A 21065-nucleotide genomic window follows, 5' to 3' on the forward strand; every position below is an offset into this window, starting at 1 on the left:
GGTTTCATCTTCTTCGTCACCTTTCGGATACATATCCCTGTTAATTGATATGCAACGTTGACAACCATGCCAGTAGCAGCCCAGCGCCTCGTACACCGTCTGCGTCTCCTCGTGATAACCGTCCACTCGGTAACGCCCTCCTATTACATATTTTTCACGAGTACGTCCACCGTGAAGAAGTATTACATCATTTTGTTCTTCCACGTAGGTTAACCATTTCAATGCGAACTTGGACATCTGATCTGCATGATGGTAACCTCCTTTAGGTATTATTCCTATAGTGTTAGCTGGCATAAATTTCTGCCTGTAAATTAGTGAACAGGCAGATGCTATTGTGAGACCATCCTTGAAAATATCGATCTTGCATATGTCTAGGAAATTCTGTCTCAGCTTCAAACATCCTTGTCTCAACAGGGTAACATCCTTGATGCAGTATTGAAGAAGTTGGTTTTTGTTGTTGAAAGGTACATTTTTGCTGCATTCAATGTCATACCAAGACATAAAACGGTGCTGATCTTCGACTGTTTTCATATATTCATAGCCGTATGCAGAAGGAGGAGGCATCGGTCCTATGTAATTTCTGTTCTTGTAGGTGTTCCACAGATGCGGATAATATCCTTTCTGAACAGGCAAACCGAAAAGTTTGGAAAATCCAGCAAGATTTGTCTGAACGTAGTTGAGACTGTCCACAAAATGAAGATTTTGGTATGACATACTGATGATTTTGGTACCGTCTAAGATCACACGAGGTTTCATTTCTCTTTCCAACATTCTCCGTAGCAGAAATGTGCAATCATAGCCTCGTGCATTGTGTGCACAGATGGTTATGTTGGAAAACTTGTGCTGCAATTCGAGATAGGACAGAAATGTGTCTACAGGATCATCCCAGAATATAAACTCTCTGGTTCCACAAACAGAACAGGGAACTGTTAAATCCTCCTTCTTGTAACACGAGTGACAGGCTGTCTGTACTACAATAAGATTCGGAACATGAAGAAACGTTTTTTCTTTCTCAGAGTAAGGAATGTCTGTATAACATTCAAAATCGTAGAATATATATAGAAATTTCGAATTCACTTTACTTTTCGGTACAGCCATGTGACAGAAATGATTTATAGGTTTCACGCAGTTACATACAGTACAGAACTTCATATTACATTTATGCACTTTTTCATATTGTTGTAAGCCCGTTTACCTGGGCTCTGAGAGGTCACAGGGAAGTTTCATTTAAACATTTAGGTAGAGCTTAATAATATCTGATGGCTGAACCTGCTCCGTAGGAGGGTAGAGATATGGAAAGTTGGTGTAAAAGGTTATTCACGCTTGTTCATACCTGGTAGATGTGTGTGATGTCTTGTCCTAATGCTTCTCGCAGACCGAATCGTGACAGTTCCAAGGTTCTATCCAGCGACCCTCAGTTCACCAAGCCAAGCGATCCCCTGCGCCTTGTAGCATGCTAGGCAGCGGTAACTCCGTGTTCCATCGTCGTAGTTAGCAGTGTAACGTGTTGTAATGTAATCGGACAAGTTCTCCATGTAGCGTCGATGAGTGTCAGAATCAAAAGAGAGCTAGCTCCGGGTAGGAGATTGCTTTTATCATTCTCGGCGTCGAAAGGTTGTTAAACCTTTCAAACGCGGTAGATCCTGTTTAGATCCACGCGTTTGCCTTTCAAGTTCCTTGTTTTACGGAAGTTACAAGTTAGCGCATTCTTGGGATCACTCGCTGGTCGGACAAGTTCAGGAAATGAACAAGTGTGAATATTAACATGACGAGGTTTTCTCGGTCTAATAGTCTCCATATCTCTACATTCCCCTTGTTGAAATAATCGAACCACTCTGCGATGGTCGACTACCTCGTCCGGAGTAGGTTATATTTAAAAATTAATATTTATTAACATATCAAAACTCGTAGAAAACCAATACAGTAAACCAATCAGTAGAAGAATCACATCACCGTAAAAAAAATTGAAATCACCAGAAGAGTCATATCATATCGTGGCACCAAACACCGTTGAGAAAAAAAATATAAAAACACGTAGAATAATAAAAAAAAATTAAATTGTAGGTCATAGCCTCTTATAAACTCAAAAAGTACGAGCACAAATAACTAAGTTCTGAGGCATGGATAAAAATAATTACATAAGTGTGACACTGAACTAGTTTTGATTGAATGATGACAGCACAATAATAATAATAATAATAAAAAAACATGTCAGCACAGTGTGAAGAAACGCCGGGAACCGCACGCGGTTGTATTCACTGTTTGCTGAGTTCAAAGTACACTCGGCGGAACATACACGATGCTGGGCGGAGCCTTGAGGTATGTTACCTATGGCAACTCTGTAAACTGCATGCCGCCATAGGCTGGACGTTCTGTGCGGCTGACGATAAAAAAAACACAAAAGAAAGAGACGTATCTCTAATCCAGTATGGGCAGTACCCATGGGCACAAACTTTGGCACTGTAATGGACATGCGTGCGTACTAATAGCGTGTGCCTTACGGTAGTTGAAGTAGCTGAGCACCGTAACACTTTTAGCCGATGAAAAATAACATATGCATCATATGACGTCAGGAAACAGGAGCAGGATGCACTCAGTGGGAGGGGCCTTCTGGAAGTCAAATTTGCGATGGCGCTTCGGGGCAAGAAACGTCCTGGGTAAAAAGCTCCAGTTCTGCATCGCGGCTTGGAAGATGGAAAAATCAGCCATGGGGTCCAGACGGGAACGGGTCCTTGTTGGGGCTGGAACTCCACAAAATCGTCGTCGGTCTCTGCGATGAGCCTAGGTCTGTCGCTCGATGGTACAAGCCAGTGGTCGTCATGGCTCCGGTAGCATCCGTGGCGATGAGAAAATGAAACAAGCGCAAAAAGAGAAAAATTAGGAAAAAGCAAAAGGTAGTGGAGCCGAGTTACAATAAATGATGACGGGTTATAAAATCGATTGAAAAGGGACTTTCAGTTAAAACTGGTGAATTATTTTTGAGGGGAGGGGAGGTAATGTCTAATTTGAATGACGGCGAAGGGGCGTTATTACTTATATGACGACGGGGGGGGGAGTAGGTGGAATAATTCCATGTTGTAAGGAAAGTTCGCCGGGGGCAACGGGGGGGGGGTAGTTAGAATAGTCGGCTTAGCCGGGAATGAAATGAGAAAAGAAAGGAGAATTCAGCGATAATAGAACGAACTAAGTGATTACGAGACATTTCCTTCTGTAATATGTGTAAATGTCGTTTATAAAAACAATTGCAAGAATTTTACGTGTCTTGTGGACAAAGGTTTAAGCGCCTTCGATTCGCTGCTAATAAAAAAAAATTGAAGAAGAAGTGAAAAAGAGTAAGTAATATGTTTGTGTAATAGTTCATTGAAAAATAGAGTAGGTTGTAATTTCATGGGATATGAGCTATACCATGTTGTATGCTATCAATATTTGAACTATAAAATTAAAGGAGAGAGTGGGAACATTTGCCTATTTTATTATATGCTTTATTAACATATTTAGTGCATTGCAGCTTTCAAAGAAGCAGTTCGCGTTACACCTAAGCGTAAATAAAAAAAATTGCTATGGCCAAAAAGCCAATTGTTCAAGCAAGTTCTACGCAGTTGATTTGTTCTTTAAATCATTGATCTTGTTCTATCTTAGTTCATTCGTTCTTTATTTCTTTGTACTTTTTTCTTCATTTGAGCGTATATGTACCAGCAAATGGGGAAAAAAAATATTTGCTAGTTAGAATCATAAACACACTAAGTACTTATTAGTCAAATCAGCTAAGTGATATGTTCTGACTATTACTATGCGTTGAATCGCAAATTATAAAATAACATTAAAATATCTGTAAAAAAAAATAATTAATTATTAGGCAAGAGATGTATTATAAATGTTCCGACGATTGAGATAGCATTCTGTAATCCTGGTCTTGTTAAAAATAAAAATGAGTTCGTTCTAACGAAGAAATGCAGTGCGAGCACTGGAAGTGGAAAGAGGGGGGAGGGGAGTCGATGAGCGTGAGAAAATGCTGAATCAGGGAATGCTAGCATGTGCAATGTACGCAACGAGGAGCGAGGAGGCTAAAGCGAGTGACAACGGAGTGGCGTGTTAATGAATGTTAGTGGGGTTATCATGGCACTAGTCGTAGCGGGCTTTGAGTCTAGAAATAGTAATAGTGTCAGTCTTTTGTTTACTTCTGCCGTCGATGAAAGTTACTTCGTAGGAATTCTCGTTAACTTTGCGAAGAATAGTTCCTTTATACTTATAAGAGGACGCAAAGGCTTTTGACACGCCTGGAGTTGGAGTGGCATCTAGAATCCATACATGTTGTCCTGGTGAGTACTGTATTTGCCTAGAAGTGCTGTCTGCGTACTTTTTCTGCTGCTCGTAACGCTTATGCAGGTTGTCATGTGCTGTCTTACGTATGGAAGTCAGGAGTTCAAGTCTCTGTGCGTTCGTCTTGGAAACATTGTCGGGGCTCGAAGGAAGGACTGCGTCAGCTAAGATCCTTGGGTTGTAGCCAAACAAAGTAAAATACGGGCTCTGGAGGGATCCAGAATGGATTGTAACGTTGTGGCTGAACGCTGCGCTAGCTAAATAGTCACACCATGAAGCCTTTTTCTCTAATACAAAGACTCTCATAGCTTTCTTTAAGTAACTAAATGAACTTTCAACTAATCCATTCGTGAAATGGGCACAAGTATCTACATATTTTAGTTGTACGCCTGTAATATTAGCTAATTCTCGTAAGAGTAAACTTGAATTGGGTGTTGAACGATCTAAATAGATCGTTTCCGGGATGCCATGGACTAAAAAGACTTTCTCAACTAGGGCTGTTGCTATGTTTTGTGCATCGTGATTAGCCAAAGGAGCTGTAATTACATACCTTGTACAACTATCGACTACTGATAGGAAATATTTGTATTTGTGCGTTTTTGAAGAGACTAAAGGACCACATCCGTCAATATGAATTCGTTGGAAAGGAATTTGGGCTGGTTGAAATGTTTGCAGCGTATGCGGTTTAGAACCTTGTGGTTTCTTTGAGATCTGACAAGGGATGCAATGTCGAACCTTATCGTACACAAATTTCTTCATATTAGGGAAAAAGTAGCGCATAAGCATTAAATTATATGTCTTTTGTGCACCTTGGTGACTTCCATTCATTTTGTGTGCATGAATAAGGTCGAAAACTTGATTTCTTAATACATGAGGAATACAAAGTCTATCCCTATTACCAGTTTTGATTTTATTAGTCCTGTATAAGACTCCATTTTTGAGTACATAAGAATACGAAAGCTTTTCTAGTTTAGGGTCACTAGCTTTGTCTTTGTTTTCTAATAAGTCAATAATGTCTCTGAAATAGGGGTCTTTACGTTGTTCTGAACTAATATCAAAATCTGCTGCTTGTGCATGAAATACTTGATGAAAGAATAGATCATCATCATCATCATCATCTTTCTTGTCATGATTAGTCTTGTCAAGCGGTAAACTTGCACGGGAGAGTGCATCCGCAAGTTCATTTTTACTAGCGCTGATATGCCTTATTTCGAAATCAAAATTCTGAAAATAAAGGGCTCTTCTTCCTAGAATAGAACTATGGTGTTTAGTTGAACGAAGATAGGATAAGGCTTTGTTGTCTGTGAGAACCACAAAATGTTGATTCATAAGAAAAAATTTGAAAGTTTTCAATACATAATATGTACCTGCAATTTCGAGTGAAAATGTGTCAGCTCTTTTCTCTGTGTCTGTTAAGGCTCGTGAACAATAGGCACATGGATGTAAATTTCCTTCGTCATCAGGCTGCAACAACGATCCTCCAACTCCTTCTCCCACAGTACGCTTAAGATGCGTCAGACCCAGTGACAATTATGTGTATTACCCTATGGACAACAACCCCTCTTTTTCTTTTATGCCGAGCCCCCCCCCTCTTTCAACAAAAATCTAGTTCTTCTGCATAACATGTATTCAAGCATCATTCACACAGATATGAGAACACGTGCTTATACTTATTTGACCAGCGATATATTAATGACATAAATAACTGTATACCCATACTTTCATTTGTTCTTTGGTCAGAACGACGAACCTTCGTTTATGAATACGTCACAGATAGCGTTGCACGAACACCTATATTCCTCCCTCGACCAAATCATAGAGTTAGCAACTGCAATCACGGCAAATCCAATAAATTCACGACCTTTAATAGTCTAATAGTCTCCATATCTCTACAATATGTATTGCTTGTTAGAATAATTCTGAAACATCTGGGACACTGTTGGATTTCACTACAGACTGTACCGTTTCGGAATGGTGTAGAAACGTGATTCGTGAAGCAGTTTTCATTTTTAAAAATTCTGTGACATGTCTGACATATTCTGCGAACACCCTGTTCAGGCACACACGGCGGAGTTGAACGACACATAGAACACAATTGTTTACACAGATGATTATGCGGTAATACGGTAATTACTTAGGTAAAATTGCAAAATTAAGGAAATTGATTTTTTTTATTCAATGAAAATCCCCTACCACAAGGCTGGTTAACCCTTAGATGACGAAGCGAGTTTTGCCGGAAAACGCATGAACGACAAAGTCGTTTTCAGCAGGAATTTTAATTTTCGCTATGCTTTTACAGAAATTTTTATATCTCTGAAACTAAGAATGCTAGAGTTACAAATTATAGCTCGGTTTATTCAGTACACATGGGGCTATAAGCCTATGGCATAAACACCAAAATTTCCGTTATTAGTTAGAAGAAAAAGAAAAATTGATTTTATTTACCAAATTTGAAAATATTTTCCAATGTCAAGCACCCTCTTTTTCGCTCTTGTTGAATTCTTCATTGTTCCTTTTATTGTCGTTCTGGTCTTGTGCAGTACTTTTACGCACAGTGCCATTGCACGTTTACCCGTTTTTGCTCTTCTCCTTTGTGCAAAATATAATTTATGTATTATAGGTTATATACAATTTGAAACAGTAGTTTAAAAATACCATGAAGGTATAATCAGTGTGGTTGGGATTGTCTTGTGTAGTAGTTGTGCTGTCTGGTGTTTATCTTGTGTAGTAGTTATGCTGTCTAATGTCTCTCTGTTTGTCTTGTGTAGTATCGGTGGTGTGTATGTATGTATGTGTCTTGTGTTGTAGTTGTGCTGTCTAGTATGTTTGCGTAGTAGTTGTGCTGTCTAATTTGTTTGTGTTTGTCTTGTGTAGTAGTTGTGGTGTGTTTATATTGTGTAGTAGTTGTGGTGTGTTTGTGTTTATATTGTGTTAGAGTTGAGATGTGTTTGTGTGTGTCTTGTGTAGTAGTTATGCTGTCTAATGTGTTTGTGTTCGTCTTGTATAGTAATTGTGCTGTCTAATGTGTTTGTGTTTGTCTTGTGTAGTAGTTCCTCCATTCATATTGGGGGTTAGGCGTAGAGCTGACAACTCTGCACTGTAAAAAGACATGTCAAGAAACAGCAATATAAGGCCATGGATGTTCCCAAGGTAAAATATTCCGGAGGTAAAATAGTCCCCCGTTCGGATCTCCGGGTGGGGACTACTTTGGGAGGTCCCTGGACTAAGGATAAGATCTACATTAGGAATAAGGATATTAAATTAGGCACCTGGAATGTTCTGAGCCTTTACCGGCCTGGGGCATTTCAGTGTACAGTTAATGAGATAGTTAAGTATAAATTAGATGTAGTAGCTGTCCAGGAAGTTAGGTGGCCAGGAGAAGGGAATTGTAAAACTAAAAATTATACTTTTTTCTATGGTGGTACTGAAAAACATAATTTTGGAACAGGCTTTTTCATAAATAATAGAATTATCTCGGCTCTTAAAACAGTAGAATTTATTAATGATAGGATATCATATGCAGTTTTACAGGGTAGGTGGTGTAAAATTATTTTAATAAACATACATGCACCAACGGAAGATAAAGATGATAATACTAAAGATGATTTTTATATAGAGTTAGAACAGGTCTTTGATAAATTTTCTCAGTATGATATGAAAATTCTGTTAGGTGACTGTAATGCACAGATTGGCAAAGAAGAGATATTTAAACCCACGATTGGTAAAGAAAGTCTTCATGAAGTAAATAATGATAATGGTATAAGATTGATTACTTTTGCAACCTCAAAGAATTTAATTGTGAAAAGTACCACTTTTAAACATAAAGATATCCATAAATATACCTGGTCTTCTCCAGATGGTAAAACTCATAATCAGATAGATCATATTCTCATTGATAAGAGAAGGCATACTAGTATAATTGACGTTCGTACACATAGAGGTGCTGACTGTGCCAGCGACCATTATTTAGTAATTGCTAAATTAAGAGAAAGACTCTAAGTGATAAATCATAAGCAACAAAATCTAAAAGTTATAAAATTTGATACAGGAAAGTTTACTGATGAAAGAATTAAGAAAGATTACCAAATTAAACTGTCAAATAGATTTGATGTTTTGCAGGATTTAAATGATGATGAAAATATAAATGAAACAGACGTAAATAAGAATTGGGAGCACATACGTAATGCAATAGAATCAGCAGCTAAAGAAAGTATAGGATACCATAAACCGAGAAAAAGTAAGCCATGGTTTGATAATGAATGTCATAATCTAATAGAAATAAGAAATCAGGCTAGACTTAGGTGGTTAAATAACTCTGATGATACAAATCTAAACAATTATAATAGAATAAAGCGAGAAGTTAACCGCACGTTTAGAAGTAAGAAAAGAGATTACTTGAAAAGTAAAATTAACGAAATTGAAACAAACAGCAAAAATAAATATATCAGAGATTTATATAAAGGTGTAAATGAGTTTAGAAAGGGGTGGCAACCTAAAGTAAACTTGATAAAAGATAAAGACGGTGATTTTCTAGCTGACCCAAGCGATATTCTAAATAGATGGAAGAACTACTTTAATGACCTTTTAAATGTCCATGTAGGAGATAAATCAGAAGTAAATGAAGTACACACTGCAGAACCTTTAGTTCCAGAACCTAACTTGACTGAAGTTAAAGATGCTATTAAAAGGCTAAAGAATAACAAAGCACCTGGCATTGATTTAATACCAGCGGAGTTAATTAAATATGGTGGAAATTCATTAATATGTCAAATTCATAAATTAATTTGTTTAATATGGAATAAAGAAGAAATCCCTCAACAGTGGAAAGAATCCATAATTGTTCCTGTGTTTAAAAAAGGTGATAAAATGAACTGCAATAATTACCGTGGAATTTCTCTACTCTCAACAACATACAAAATATTGTCTAACATTCTTTTAACAAGACTAACCCCATATGCTAATGAAATTATAGGTGATTATCAATGTGGATTTAAACGTAACAGATCAACTACAGATCAAAATTTTCACATCAGACAGACACTTGAAAAAAAGTGGGAATATAATCAAAATGTCCATCAGCTATTCATTGATTTCAAAAAAGCATATGATTCGGTCAAAAGAGATAAATTATATAATATATTAGTAGAGTTTGGAATACCTAAGAAGCTTGTTAGTATGATAAAAATATGCACCAGTGAAACAGAAAGTAAAATTCGTGTGGGTATTAATATGTCTGACAAATTTACAATTCATGATGGGTTAAAACAAGGAGATGCATTATCTCCATTGCTCTTTAATTTTGCCTTAGAATATGCTGTTAGGAAGGTAAAAGAAACTAAAGAAGGACTAAAATTAAATGGTGTGACTCAGTTGTTAGCATATGCAGATGATGTAGACTTACTGGGGGATGATGTGAATACAATTAAGAATAATGCTAAAATATTTTTCAAAACTGCTAAAGAGATAGGTTTGGAAGTTAACAAAGAGAAAACTAAATATATGCTTACAGGCCGAAACCAAGTGTTAGGTAATAATCAAAATCTAATTATTGATAACAACTCGTTTGAACCAGTTTCCAAATTCAAATACTTAGGAGTAATATTAACAAATGAAAATTATATTAAAGAGGAAATAAAAAGTAGTCTTAATTCAGGAAATGCATGTTACTTCTCTCTTCATAAACTTTTGTCTTCTCGTTTAATATCTAAGAAACTAAAAGTTAAAATATACAAAACAGTAATTTTGCCTGTAGAATTATATGGATGTGAAACTTGGTCCCTTACATTGAAAGAGGAACATAAATTGAGAGTATTTGAAAATAAGATCCTTAGGAAAATCTTTGGACCTAAAAGGGATGAGGAAACAGGCGAGTGGAGAAGGTTACATAATTTAGAACTACATAATTTGTATTCATGTCCAGATATTATTAGAATAATTAAATCAAGAAGACTTAGGTGGGCAGGCCATGTTGCTCGAATGGGAGAGGAAAGAGGAGTTTACAGGATTGTTGTTGGGAAACCTGATGGTAAGAGACCTGTAGGAAGGCCAAGACGAAGATGGAGGGACAACGTTGAGATGGACCTAAGGGAAATCGGTAGGGATGGGAAAGAGTATATAGATCTTGCTCAAGATAGGGAAAAATGGAAGGCCTGTGTTGCTGCAGCCATGAACCTTCGGGTTTAAGAAGGCTAGAGAGTTAGTTAGTTAGTTAGTTAGATGATTATGCGGTCTATGAAATATGAGTTCGTTACACCCGCGACATTCTTGTTTTGCAGCAAATGCTCCAACACGGTTTACTATCACATCATAATGCTGTCTGAGGTTATCATAAAGAAGGTATATAAATCTGGAAGCATTTTCAACCTGTCCTTCAAACAAAACATCTTTAACATCACGAAGATTGTTGTATACAATAATTTTATATTCAGGGAGAACTTGCTGAAATTTTCTCAGTTCAGGAATTCCACTTCCTGCACACGCATTGTCTGTGAGATCTACATCTGCTTTGCGCATAAGTTCGAAAACAGGTTTCAGAAGATTTCTATTTTTTCGATACTGTGAATAGGACGGATCATTATCAGCATGAGATTTTCCTATGATCAAAGCTTCAGCTAAACAGAGCGGTTTCTTTCTATTCGGCACACCGACGACACTTCTTTTTTGCGTGCTTAGCATGTAATTAGGTAAACAATATGTTTTTTTTTACCTCCGCCACCTCCGATAGGTATGTCGACATGGTCGGCGCGCAAAATTAAGCGATCTGTAGCAGTGAATGTTTTCGCACTCTGCAATATTTTATACATGATATTCCACACCATATCACTGTGTAACTGGTCACATCTGTGCCACCCGACATAAATATCTTTCACAGTGGGGTCAGATATGTTAGACAGAGTTAAACCTATCTTGTCTTCATCTTTGGTGTTTTTTTTAACGTAGGTGAGAAGATTTTCGACACCTACGCGGATCCATGTGTGAGGATCGACATTTTCTGGAGGGTGCGAGAAACTGAATTCCACACGTCGTCCTTTGGAACGGAATTTAGGATATTCACGTTCTTGAATGTTGTGTAATATTATATTCCCTATCTGTTCACGAGACACTGAAGCACGTTTTCTTTTCTTACCTCTTCTATCTGATACAGAAACACCCTGGGATGACGGTTCTGCTGGGGGCAAGGGATCCGGTCTCCATGACGGTCCTGGCACAGGTTCCAAGCCTGATCCAGGTGCGACGTTCCTTGAAGGTCCTGGTGATGTAACAGGGTCAAATGCGGTTGTCTGCTTCTCCTCGGTAACTCGGGATACAGGATCGGGTGTTGATGAAGGGCCTGGTGATTCTTCAGAAATACCTGCTCCATAAAGATCGGGTACGCATGTTGTCACTGTCCGTAGTAAGCGGTCATACTCCTCGAGCAAGGTGATTCTTTCTCCTGCGATGATTTTTTGCGCAATTTGCACCAACACTTCCCGTAACTGTCTAGGTGTTGTGTAATATCCATCACGATATAGCAATAACAGATCGTCAGCGGATAACTGTACGTCCATGATCGTACGATGTCTGTGTCACGAAGACTGTCATGTGGAGAGAACACCGTACTTTATATACGCAAGCATACCAAACCAGTTATTTCCGTTCCTAACGGTTTTGCTGTCTGATCTGCAAACTCTCCGGAAATATGTAACAGTCCTCTGCTAACCGTCTCCGCCCTTTCTGGCTGATATGAATGCTCATGAAAAATTCTCGGAAAAACTAACTGTCTTCACCAGATGTTGTCCTTTCTGATATCAAACCCAAGTCAAATTCTCGGAAATAGCTAACTGTCCTCACCAGATTACTCATTCCCAGAAACCCTACTCTCATCCCACACAATTTCTAGAACTCGAACACTCAACACTTCAACGTCATCTGCTCGAACATTCACCAGACCCTGAAATACTCTCCCGACACAATTCCTTGAAAAACAGTTCTTAAAACACTGGACTCAAAACTACAAAAGCAATTACCATTCCAAACCCTTTACCCAAACCACATCCATTAATTCTCACAACATTTCCTCGAAACAACACTCGACAAACCCCATTTTCCAAGAAAAGGCACTTAACATTCACCGCACCACTTAAAAGCCTCATCAACGCCATCTGTTTTCAGACGCCGGAAATTCCGAGAAAACCAACCGTCACTGGAAAATCCCAGCCTGCCCTAATTGGACTAGAGTGAAGGCAATTGTAGATTCGGAATCTGTACGTCAACACCTTTCCATAGAGTATATGGTAGGGGGTCTACGGTAAAAATAACAAAAACCAAGATGGCGGCCAAGATGGCGGCCCCCATTGTCATGACGAGATGAGATGACAATTAATTGTATAATATTACGTAGTAACCGTCGGTGAAGTTTACTGGCACCTATCTGTTGTAGGTAAATTGAAAAACTCGAAAAACATGTCCGGACAATTTCGAAGGGCCGTCCAGCCGCCCCTAATTGAACTAAAGTGAAGGCAATTGTAGATTCGGAATCTGTACGTCAACACCTTTCCATAGAGTATATGGTAGGGGGTCTACGGTAAAAATAACAAAAACCAAGATGGCGGCCAAGATGGCGGCCCCCATTGTCATGACGAGCTGAGATGACAATTAATTGTATATTACGTAGTAACCGTCGGTGATGTTTACTGGCCCCCAGAAATATAGAAACCCAACATTGCGGTCAACATGGCGGCCCTATTGTCCGGCCCTGTGTGATCTAACATAAAATTGATTTGCCATATCTCTGCATTTTCAAAGGGAGACTCCGACTCTGTTTGGCCCCGGGAAGAAATAATAGAAATAACTTTGCATTTTCAAAGGGGTTCGACTCCCCCCTGTGTGTCCTAAAAACAAAAAAAAACAAAAAACTGATTGCTTTAATTTTGTAGTTTGCAACGAGTCCTCTCAAACCCTGTAAAAACGGATTTGCCATATGTGTAGGTCGACTCTGATTCTGTTTATTTAAGAAACAAACGCAATTACAATAACGCTACATTTTCAACATCATCTATTTCACGATGTTCTTTCTCAGACGTTCTGCGAGGACGTAACAAGGAAGTTGGTTTTGCAATTATATCTCCATACTTTTTTATCTGTCTGAATGAAACAAGGAAGTACTATGTACATAACGTTATCAGAGTCGACCGGATGCAACAAGGAACTATTGTGAAACTCATCTCAGAACTGCAGGCCTCAGTGCCGCAATTTCCTCCTTGTAATAAAGAACTGTCACCGCAACTTAATCTCTTCTACAGATTTCCGCGTAACGCGCTTGCTAATGACTTAAGCGTGTAAGGAAGTCTGCAGAACTTCTGAAACAGCTTTTCCTCCACTCATTCTGTTACTTCGTGTTGGGTCAAGCAGAACGTGCGATGGCTGATGGAAATTTGGTAAGTACCTATTTCATATTCATATTAAACATAACATATTTTCTGTATACATCATATATTTTTATTACAAGAAACTATTATACATATTTTATTATACCCATTAAATGCAATACCTCTCAATGTAGACGTTATATGTACAATCTCGGGTTCGATTCCCGATGGAAACCTATGGTTCTGTGCTTAAAGTAAATTTAAAATCAGCTAGATTGTTTAATTATCCCACAACTGAACGAAACGTGTTAGTTTATTAGTAATATTAGTAATGTTTATTCGTTCAGTTTTCTCTTTTTTAACATCTCCACCATCCGTTCCTCTAGCTCTTTCCCCGTTCCCCCTGTTTTCTTATTTTCTGCTCTTTCATTCCTCACACTTTTCAATAGTTCCATTAACTCGAAACAAATTCTTAACGATAAATGCGAGGGTACATATTGGGCTCTCTGTATGTTTTCTACAAAATCACCAAACACTGCCGCGTTTCTTTTTTTTTCAATAATGAAGCTGAATATTTTCACCAATGTGTCCACCTTCACTTCAAAATCTTTACACGTTTCTTCTAGTCGGCGCAATAAATCTTCGGCCAACCCGTTTCCTTCGCAGAAATTGACGTAGCTACCTACATGCTTTTCTACTTGTCGTGCGTGAACTTTGCTCCACAAATTTCTTCTCTCTTCTGTTGTAGTCCCCGTCTCCTCTTTTACGTCACCATACAGTAGACTGAACCCTAGTGGAAGTGTAGTCATCTGAAAATAGACAGAAAATATATTAGTTATATATATATATATATATATATACATATATTTTACACAACCTGTAATCACTGTTATATATTAATTCACACATATTTTCAGGAACGTAACATACAACAAGGGGAGGCTCTGCGAAATGCTTTTCACGAATACCAGATAGGAGCAGAAGAAGAAGAGCACTTCGCAGAGCTCACCAGGGATGTTAGGAGGAGCAGGCAGAAATCAATCGGCCATACGAACAGACGTTGGCCATATTCGCGGTTAGGCGTCACCTCCATCGTCAAAGAATGGAGGACACTTTCCGTCATTATCGCCAAAGGTACTTATTTTAATTTATTTCTTATAACATTGTATATTTTGGTATGGTCCGACAACCTATCGACTATCCTTGTAGCTCAATTAGGGGCAGATATATCAATCGAAAATTAAAATCGGAAAAATAAAATCGAAAAATAAAATCGAAAAATTAAAATCGAAAAATTAAAATCGAAAAAATAAAATCGAAAAATAAAATCTAAAAATTAAAATCGAAAAATAAAATCGAATAATTAAAATCGAAAAATTAAAATTGAAAAATTAAAATCGAAAAAATAAAATCGAAAAATAAAATCGAAAAAATAAAATCGAAAAATTAAAATCGAAAAAATAAAATCGAAAAATAAAATCGAAAAAATCGAAAAATCGAAAAAAGTTTAAAATGTTTTAAACACGTTTAAAAAGTTTTTGAACAAAATTGAAATAAAAGACCCTCAGTCACAATCCTGTTTTCAAGGGGCCCTCGTTACTGACCCTGTTTCCCGGACCTCGTGTTTCAAAGGGTCCTCAGTTACGGTCCTGTTATCCCTAGAGTATTGTATATTCGGAATCTACTCATACCCCACTTTTAAGGCTGTAGGCCTCCTGTACTCATGTTTCAAAGAATGCCCTGTTGCGGCCCTGTTAGGCCTCATTAAAACTTACTGCAAATAAGCCCCGGTTAGTTAAATTGGTTTCACATGCATGTTCACCATTTTTTCCCGATTATATATCTCACATACCACTTTTTCTTTTATAGCCAACAAACCGAATACATTTTTTAAATTCTTATATATTGTTTTTCAGAATGAATCGACGGAATGTTCGTAGGGCCGACAACCTGCTCCTACTGCTACCTCCTGCGGTCCTCAGAGGCTATCTTCGTCCTCCTTCTCCTGCTCTGGAAGAGGAGGAAGATCCGCCCCTCATTAATTTGGTGCAGCGGGAGGAGGAGGAGGAGGAGGAGGGACATCCATTACCTCCACCAGAGGACCGGGAACAGCCACCCCCCCCCCCACCATAGGCTGTACATTTCCGAAATAAACCTCTGCTGCCACAGGTAATGTATTTTATTTTCTCACCTTTCAAGTTGTATCGTTTTCTGCTTCCGACGTGTCGGTCTCCTCTATGATATCCGGGAATTCACGCTGCTCCAGGTGAAAGGTGACTCTGCTGATTCTACAATGGAGATGGTAATTCTGGTAACAACACAATCCGCTAGCCCCTTACATACCTTCCTTCCGACCTACGTCATCAATACATTCCGTGCGTATTCGTTCGCGCAGAGCGTCCAACGCCCACGTGCCTCTCCTATCTTCTTTCTGTCCTGGGTCACCCTGGAAGGTTAAACCTAAAACATGCTAGGACATGTTTTTTCAGACCACACCCAATTCCTGGAATTTCAAACTCATCAACGGCCGCCCGAGAAAAACACCACCTTCCCAGGAATGACTCATCAACGCCATCTCTCTTCAAACAACAAAAACACGTACCCAATTTCCCAGAATTTCAGAATCATCAACGCCATCTGTCTTCAGACAACAAAAACACGTACCCAAATTCTCAGAATTTCAGGAATGCAAAAGCAATTACCATTCCAAACCCATTACCCAAACCACATCCATAATTCTCACAAAATTTCCTCGAAACAACACTCGACAAACCCCATTTTCCAAGAAAAGGCACTTAACATTCACCGCACCACTTAAAAACCTCATCAACGCCATCTGTTTTCAGACACCGGAAGAATCCCCCAACCCAAATTCCCAGAATTTCAGAATCATCAACGCCATCTGTTTTCAGACGCCGCGGGAAAAACCCGAATACTTTTCCTCCTCCCCAACAACCAATCAAAACGCTCCTCACAAAATTAAGCCCCGCCCATTTTAAAACATCCCACCAATCAGAATCATCCTCACAATTAAGCCCCGCCCATTTTATGACGTCATCGCGAACAACAATACCCCTTGCTTGCCCACACAACTACATCATCAATTGATCTTTGATCGATCTTTTCCAATCAATTGATTTATCGGACTCAACGCGGTACAATAACTACTATGATGTTCCGACTTCCACAGGTGTTTCCATTATTTTGTCCAATACCTGTAAGTAGGAATATGGAAAGTGACATTAATAGCGAGTTTCAGGCGTTTCCCGGATACGGAAAATTTACCCATTCTTTTTGGCATGACGAAATAAAAGAAAACTTTTTACATCACCTAAGCCGTGAATATTATCCACTCCACTCTGATTCCATTGACCAAGAAATGAAACAAGTGATAGCTGTATTAGAACCAACTGCCTTTGCCAGTCGTGAGTCGCTTCTTATTCGACAATTCGACAATCGACAGTGAGCAGTTCTACGCTAATGTTAATATGAGGATTGAGTGGTAAATGGTAATTGATATCCAATTAGGTTAGTTATAAATTGTTATTAGTTTCTTGTTGTATAAAATGATTTAGAAAATTGAATTTGATTTTTCTTTAGCTAAATACGGGACAAATGGGTGTTCCGAGAACATTTTCCGGGACACAGAGACATTTCTTTAAAAAATGCATGGGCGTCCGGAAGGGGGGGCAAGGGGGGCATGGCCCCACCTGGAAAATGAATGTGTAGCTAAAAATTATATATTTCACACATAGTTTCATTTCAATTACAGTAATTTATGTCAATTATTATAAATTCGTTGAAGAAACATGATAATTTCAGACTGAAATAGTGTTTTTTGAGAGGGCATCACTATTTTGGAGGAAAATGTGTGTCCTTTGTCCCCCTGGAAAAAATCCTGCGGACATCCATTAAAAAATTGGGACAATCCCGTATATACGGCACGTCTGGCAACCCTAGTTTCTGATAGTGCATAAAAGTAGCTTTCTTTGTTTAAGATCACTTAATGTTTAAATAGGCCAATCAGTAATGGATCTATAGTTTAAAATGCGATCCTAACCACTATGCATCCACTAGGGACAGCGGCAGCTATTAGGGAGAGCAGCTGCCTTCCATTTTTGTTTCCGCACTATGCTAAATCTTATCTACAGAGTGAAATACACTGTCTTTGCCCCACCCAACTTTTGCCCCCAACCCCGGCTTTCGAACCCAATCGCCGCCACTGACTAGGGATCAAACCTGGGGCCACTTCATTGCAAGGCAATAGTGTTTAAAGTATCAGTAAAGATATAAACTGCATATATCATGACAGAACTTGATGGTGTCATGTTCTACCAGTCTATAAAAAATAGTAATAATAAAGTTTAAAAAATATTTTCTCCATACACAATTTAATTTATTGTGGCAAAATAAAAATCAGTTACACACATTAAATCTTTAAATGTTTGTTACCAGATCTGTTTATTGTTTTTCAGTAAATTGTATATCAGTAGTTTATGAAAAACTGTAGACATTTTATGTTGATGTATTGCCAATTTTTACATAATCAATCTTCATTTGAACAATTTTTCTTAATGATACGCGTTACTTGTTGCATTTTTACTTGAATGTAATAAAATCACTTACATGTTACTTAAACAAGCTTTTGTTTCTTGAATTGGCAATTTAAAATACATACTCACAGGATCATGAAGGATGCATTTAAGCATGCATATAAATACCATTTACTGTTAATAATATTTCGTTTCTCTCTTTGAAATTTTCCTTTCACACAGGTGGACCATAGGGGTCATGAAAAAGGGAGTACAAAAAGACATGATGACTGATGACCTCTACAAGCCACTACCTGGGCATGAATCTGGATATTTGGGAGACAAACTACAGAAGTAAGTGTTGCAATTGGAGGAAAAATGTTAGAAATAGAGACTCTAATTTGAATTATGCTTCAGTAATGTTTACATTGAAAAACATGCAAAATTCTGTATAATTTCTTGTTGTTTCTCTTACATTCCATGGAAAATAAAATAAAATAAGAATGACTACCAGTTGTCACTACAATGGTCATATGGGAAAGGTTTCATAGTTTATATTTTTCGATATGTTTTGAAGTGTTCAGAATGAGACGAGTAAGTGAGACAGTATGGTATTTTCAGATTTTTATCCTTGAATATTACAACATGTTTGTTTCTTAGGTAACAGTTTCATACACCAGAGACACATTTCTTCAATTTTACAGAAGGAGCTACTTACGGAAATGAATTTCTCCAAGGTTTACAACGTTCGTCGATGTGTTTTCTTTCATCGTGGAATATATTTGACCAGGAAAACATGTATTTTTCAAGAGAAATATTTCACCGACGCAAAATTGCCATTGCTTTCTTTTGCTTGCCCTACGACAACCGGATGCTGCGTAAGTTTGATGACGTAAGTCCCTGTCAGTGTTTCAACCTCCCCTTTTTTACTATGCTTGCCTAACGTAACCAAACCTAACCTAACCCTATCAGAAATGGTTCATATGGCTATTCATGAATGGTTCGTGAGGCTATCCATGTATGGTTTGTGGGGCTTTCCGTCAGCTAACCAGGCTATAAGTCAGCTACCCGGGCTACACGTCAGCTACCCGTGCATAATGTATAATTTTCACCAGTGATGAACACAATAGTAGGTATTTCTCGGTGAAGAAGTTTGAAACACTGCATACCCACAACTTGAGTCAAGATGTGCCCGCCATATTGTGTGTTCCGAAAGAGAAGAAAGGAATAAAAAAAAGCACTCAAAATTTGAAAAATTTCGTTTGTTTTTGTGTAAAAAGCATAATGGCACCTTGAACTATGTTTCGTAATACACAATTGGTAAGTACGAACCATGCGAAACACAAAATATCCGATTTTAATGTGTCTCCGATCTATGAAACTGGTACCGTTTCTTATTTAAGTTTTTTTTTTCAATTCTGCACATAGTACAGTAAATGTATAATATTAAATTTAATAGTATTGTGAACTTAAATCTGTTAAGCACTGTCAATAATCAGGCACAGCTTTGTGCAACAAATGGCCTGAATAACCTACAGCCTTCTATATTTATCCTACCCAATTACTACAAACATGTTTATCTTGATTGAAAATTTTTATTTTAAGGAACTGGAAGCAGGAACTGAAGAAGGCTAAGATAAACAATCGTGCACCAAGTCTTCTGAAAGCCATTTTGAAGACATTTGGATTGATGTACTTCATGTGCATAGTGCTTTCAATATTCGACTTCTGTGTATTAAGGTTAGCTTCAATGTAAAATGCAACACTAGTATTGTACGTATACTGCGTTTGTTACAACCTGTCCCGGTTCCCGCGCTTGTTGCTCCCTGGATTTTCTTGGTGCTGGGGAAAGTCAAAGCCAGGCAGGCAATTGAAATACGCAACGTCGCAACAGCGTCTATGTAAGCGCCTCTCTTCTGGCTTCCATTCACTCCTCGCTGCCCAGCAGATGATGTTTTCCTCGTTTCTCATTGGCACCGAAACTGTCGAGCGCTCCCTAGCGCGGGAAAAGGGACAGGTTGTAACAAACGTGGTATGGGCATGGACTATGTAATTTTGTAAGCTCTTGCAACTCAAAATGGACTCTATATGTTTGAGATTCATGTTCTCCTATGCGATCTTCATATAATTATCAAGATTACACTAACTTGAAATTCAGCATCGTAATTATCACAGCAAATATTGAGATGAAGATAGAACTATTTACATAAATAGTGAAAGTATTATGGAAGTATCACAATCACAAATTTTCAATATCAGATCATATTTAGATGCAGTGTTTGAAGTGGATAATGTTCGTTGGATGATGTTTAGGGATTGGAGTAAGGGGTGAATGAGTTCTTCTGGGTAGCGATCATCCACCAAATCTGCCAACACCTTAGTATGAAAAAGATGGAAGAAGGCCTTCATGTCAGCCATAAATGCAAGGACACCCCTTGGCCTAAACAGGGCCAGATAGTAGCTTTCCCAACCAAACCCATTTCCATCCCAACCCTCCCTTTCCCTTACATTACAACTCCACACCATTCTCAACCCCCCCTTCCCCAACACCACACCTTACCACTCAAAGTTCTTGAGGAGAGAGAATCAAGTTTGTTTTTTCTGTATGAACTACTTATTCGATCTAGACCTGTCAACTCTGCAGGTCAAATACAGTGGAATTTTGATTTTACATTTTTGAGAGGTCCAAACTGGCAAAACTTAAAATGCAGGAAAAAGTAAAATTGGGGAAAATTTTATTATAATATTTGTGACCATCAAGACAGAATGAATAAAAATGGAAAATGGAAAACCCGGGATTGTAAACTCGGGTTCCACTGTACTGACTTCTGTTTGTGCCATCTTTTTTCTACACTGAAGATGTGAC

The 21065-nt window shown here is 38.2% G+C and overlaps 1 protein-coding gene across 1 annotated transcript in view; it reads left to right on the top strand.

Annotated features, from left to right (window-relative positions):
- The first annotated feature begins 18447 nt into the window (after window positions 1-18447).
- LOC145993982 (ATP-binding cassette sub-family C member 4-like) overlaps window positions 18448-21065 on the top strand; it is a 60121-nt gene continuing 57503 nt past the window's right edge. The window contains exons 1-2 of the mRNA XM_083130011.1: window positions 18448-18553; window positions 19805-19939. Of these exons, the coding sequence (XP_082986137.1) occupies window positions 18459-18553; window positions 19805-19939 (230 nt within the window). The 5' untranslated portion in view covers window positions 18448-18458. The remainder of the gene's footprint in view (window positions 18554-19804; window positions 19940-21065) is intronic.

The sequence above is a fragment of the Lepisma saccharinum genome, chromosome 10, assembly GCF_977018435.1.
Source record: "Lepisma saccharinum chromosome 10, izLepSacc3.1, whole genome shotgun sequence".
Classification (NCBI taxonomy): domain Eukaryota; kingdom Metazoa; phylum Arthropoda; class Insecta; order Zygentoma; family Lepismatidae; genus Lepisma; species Lepisma saccharinum.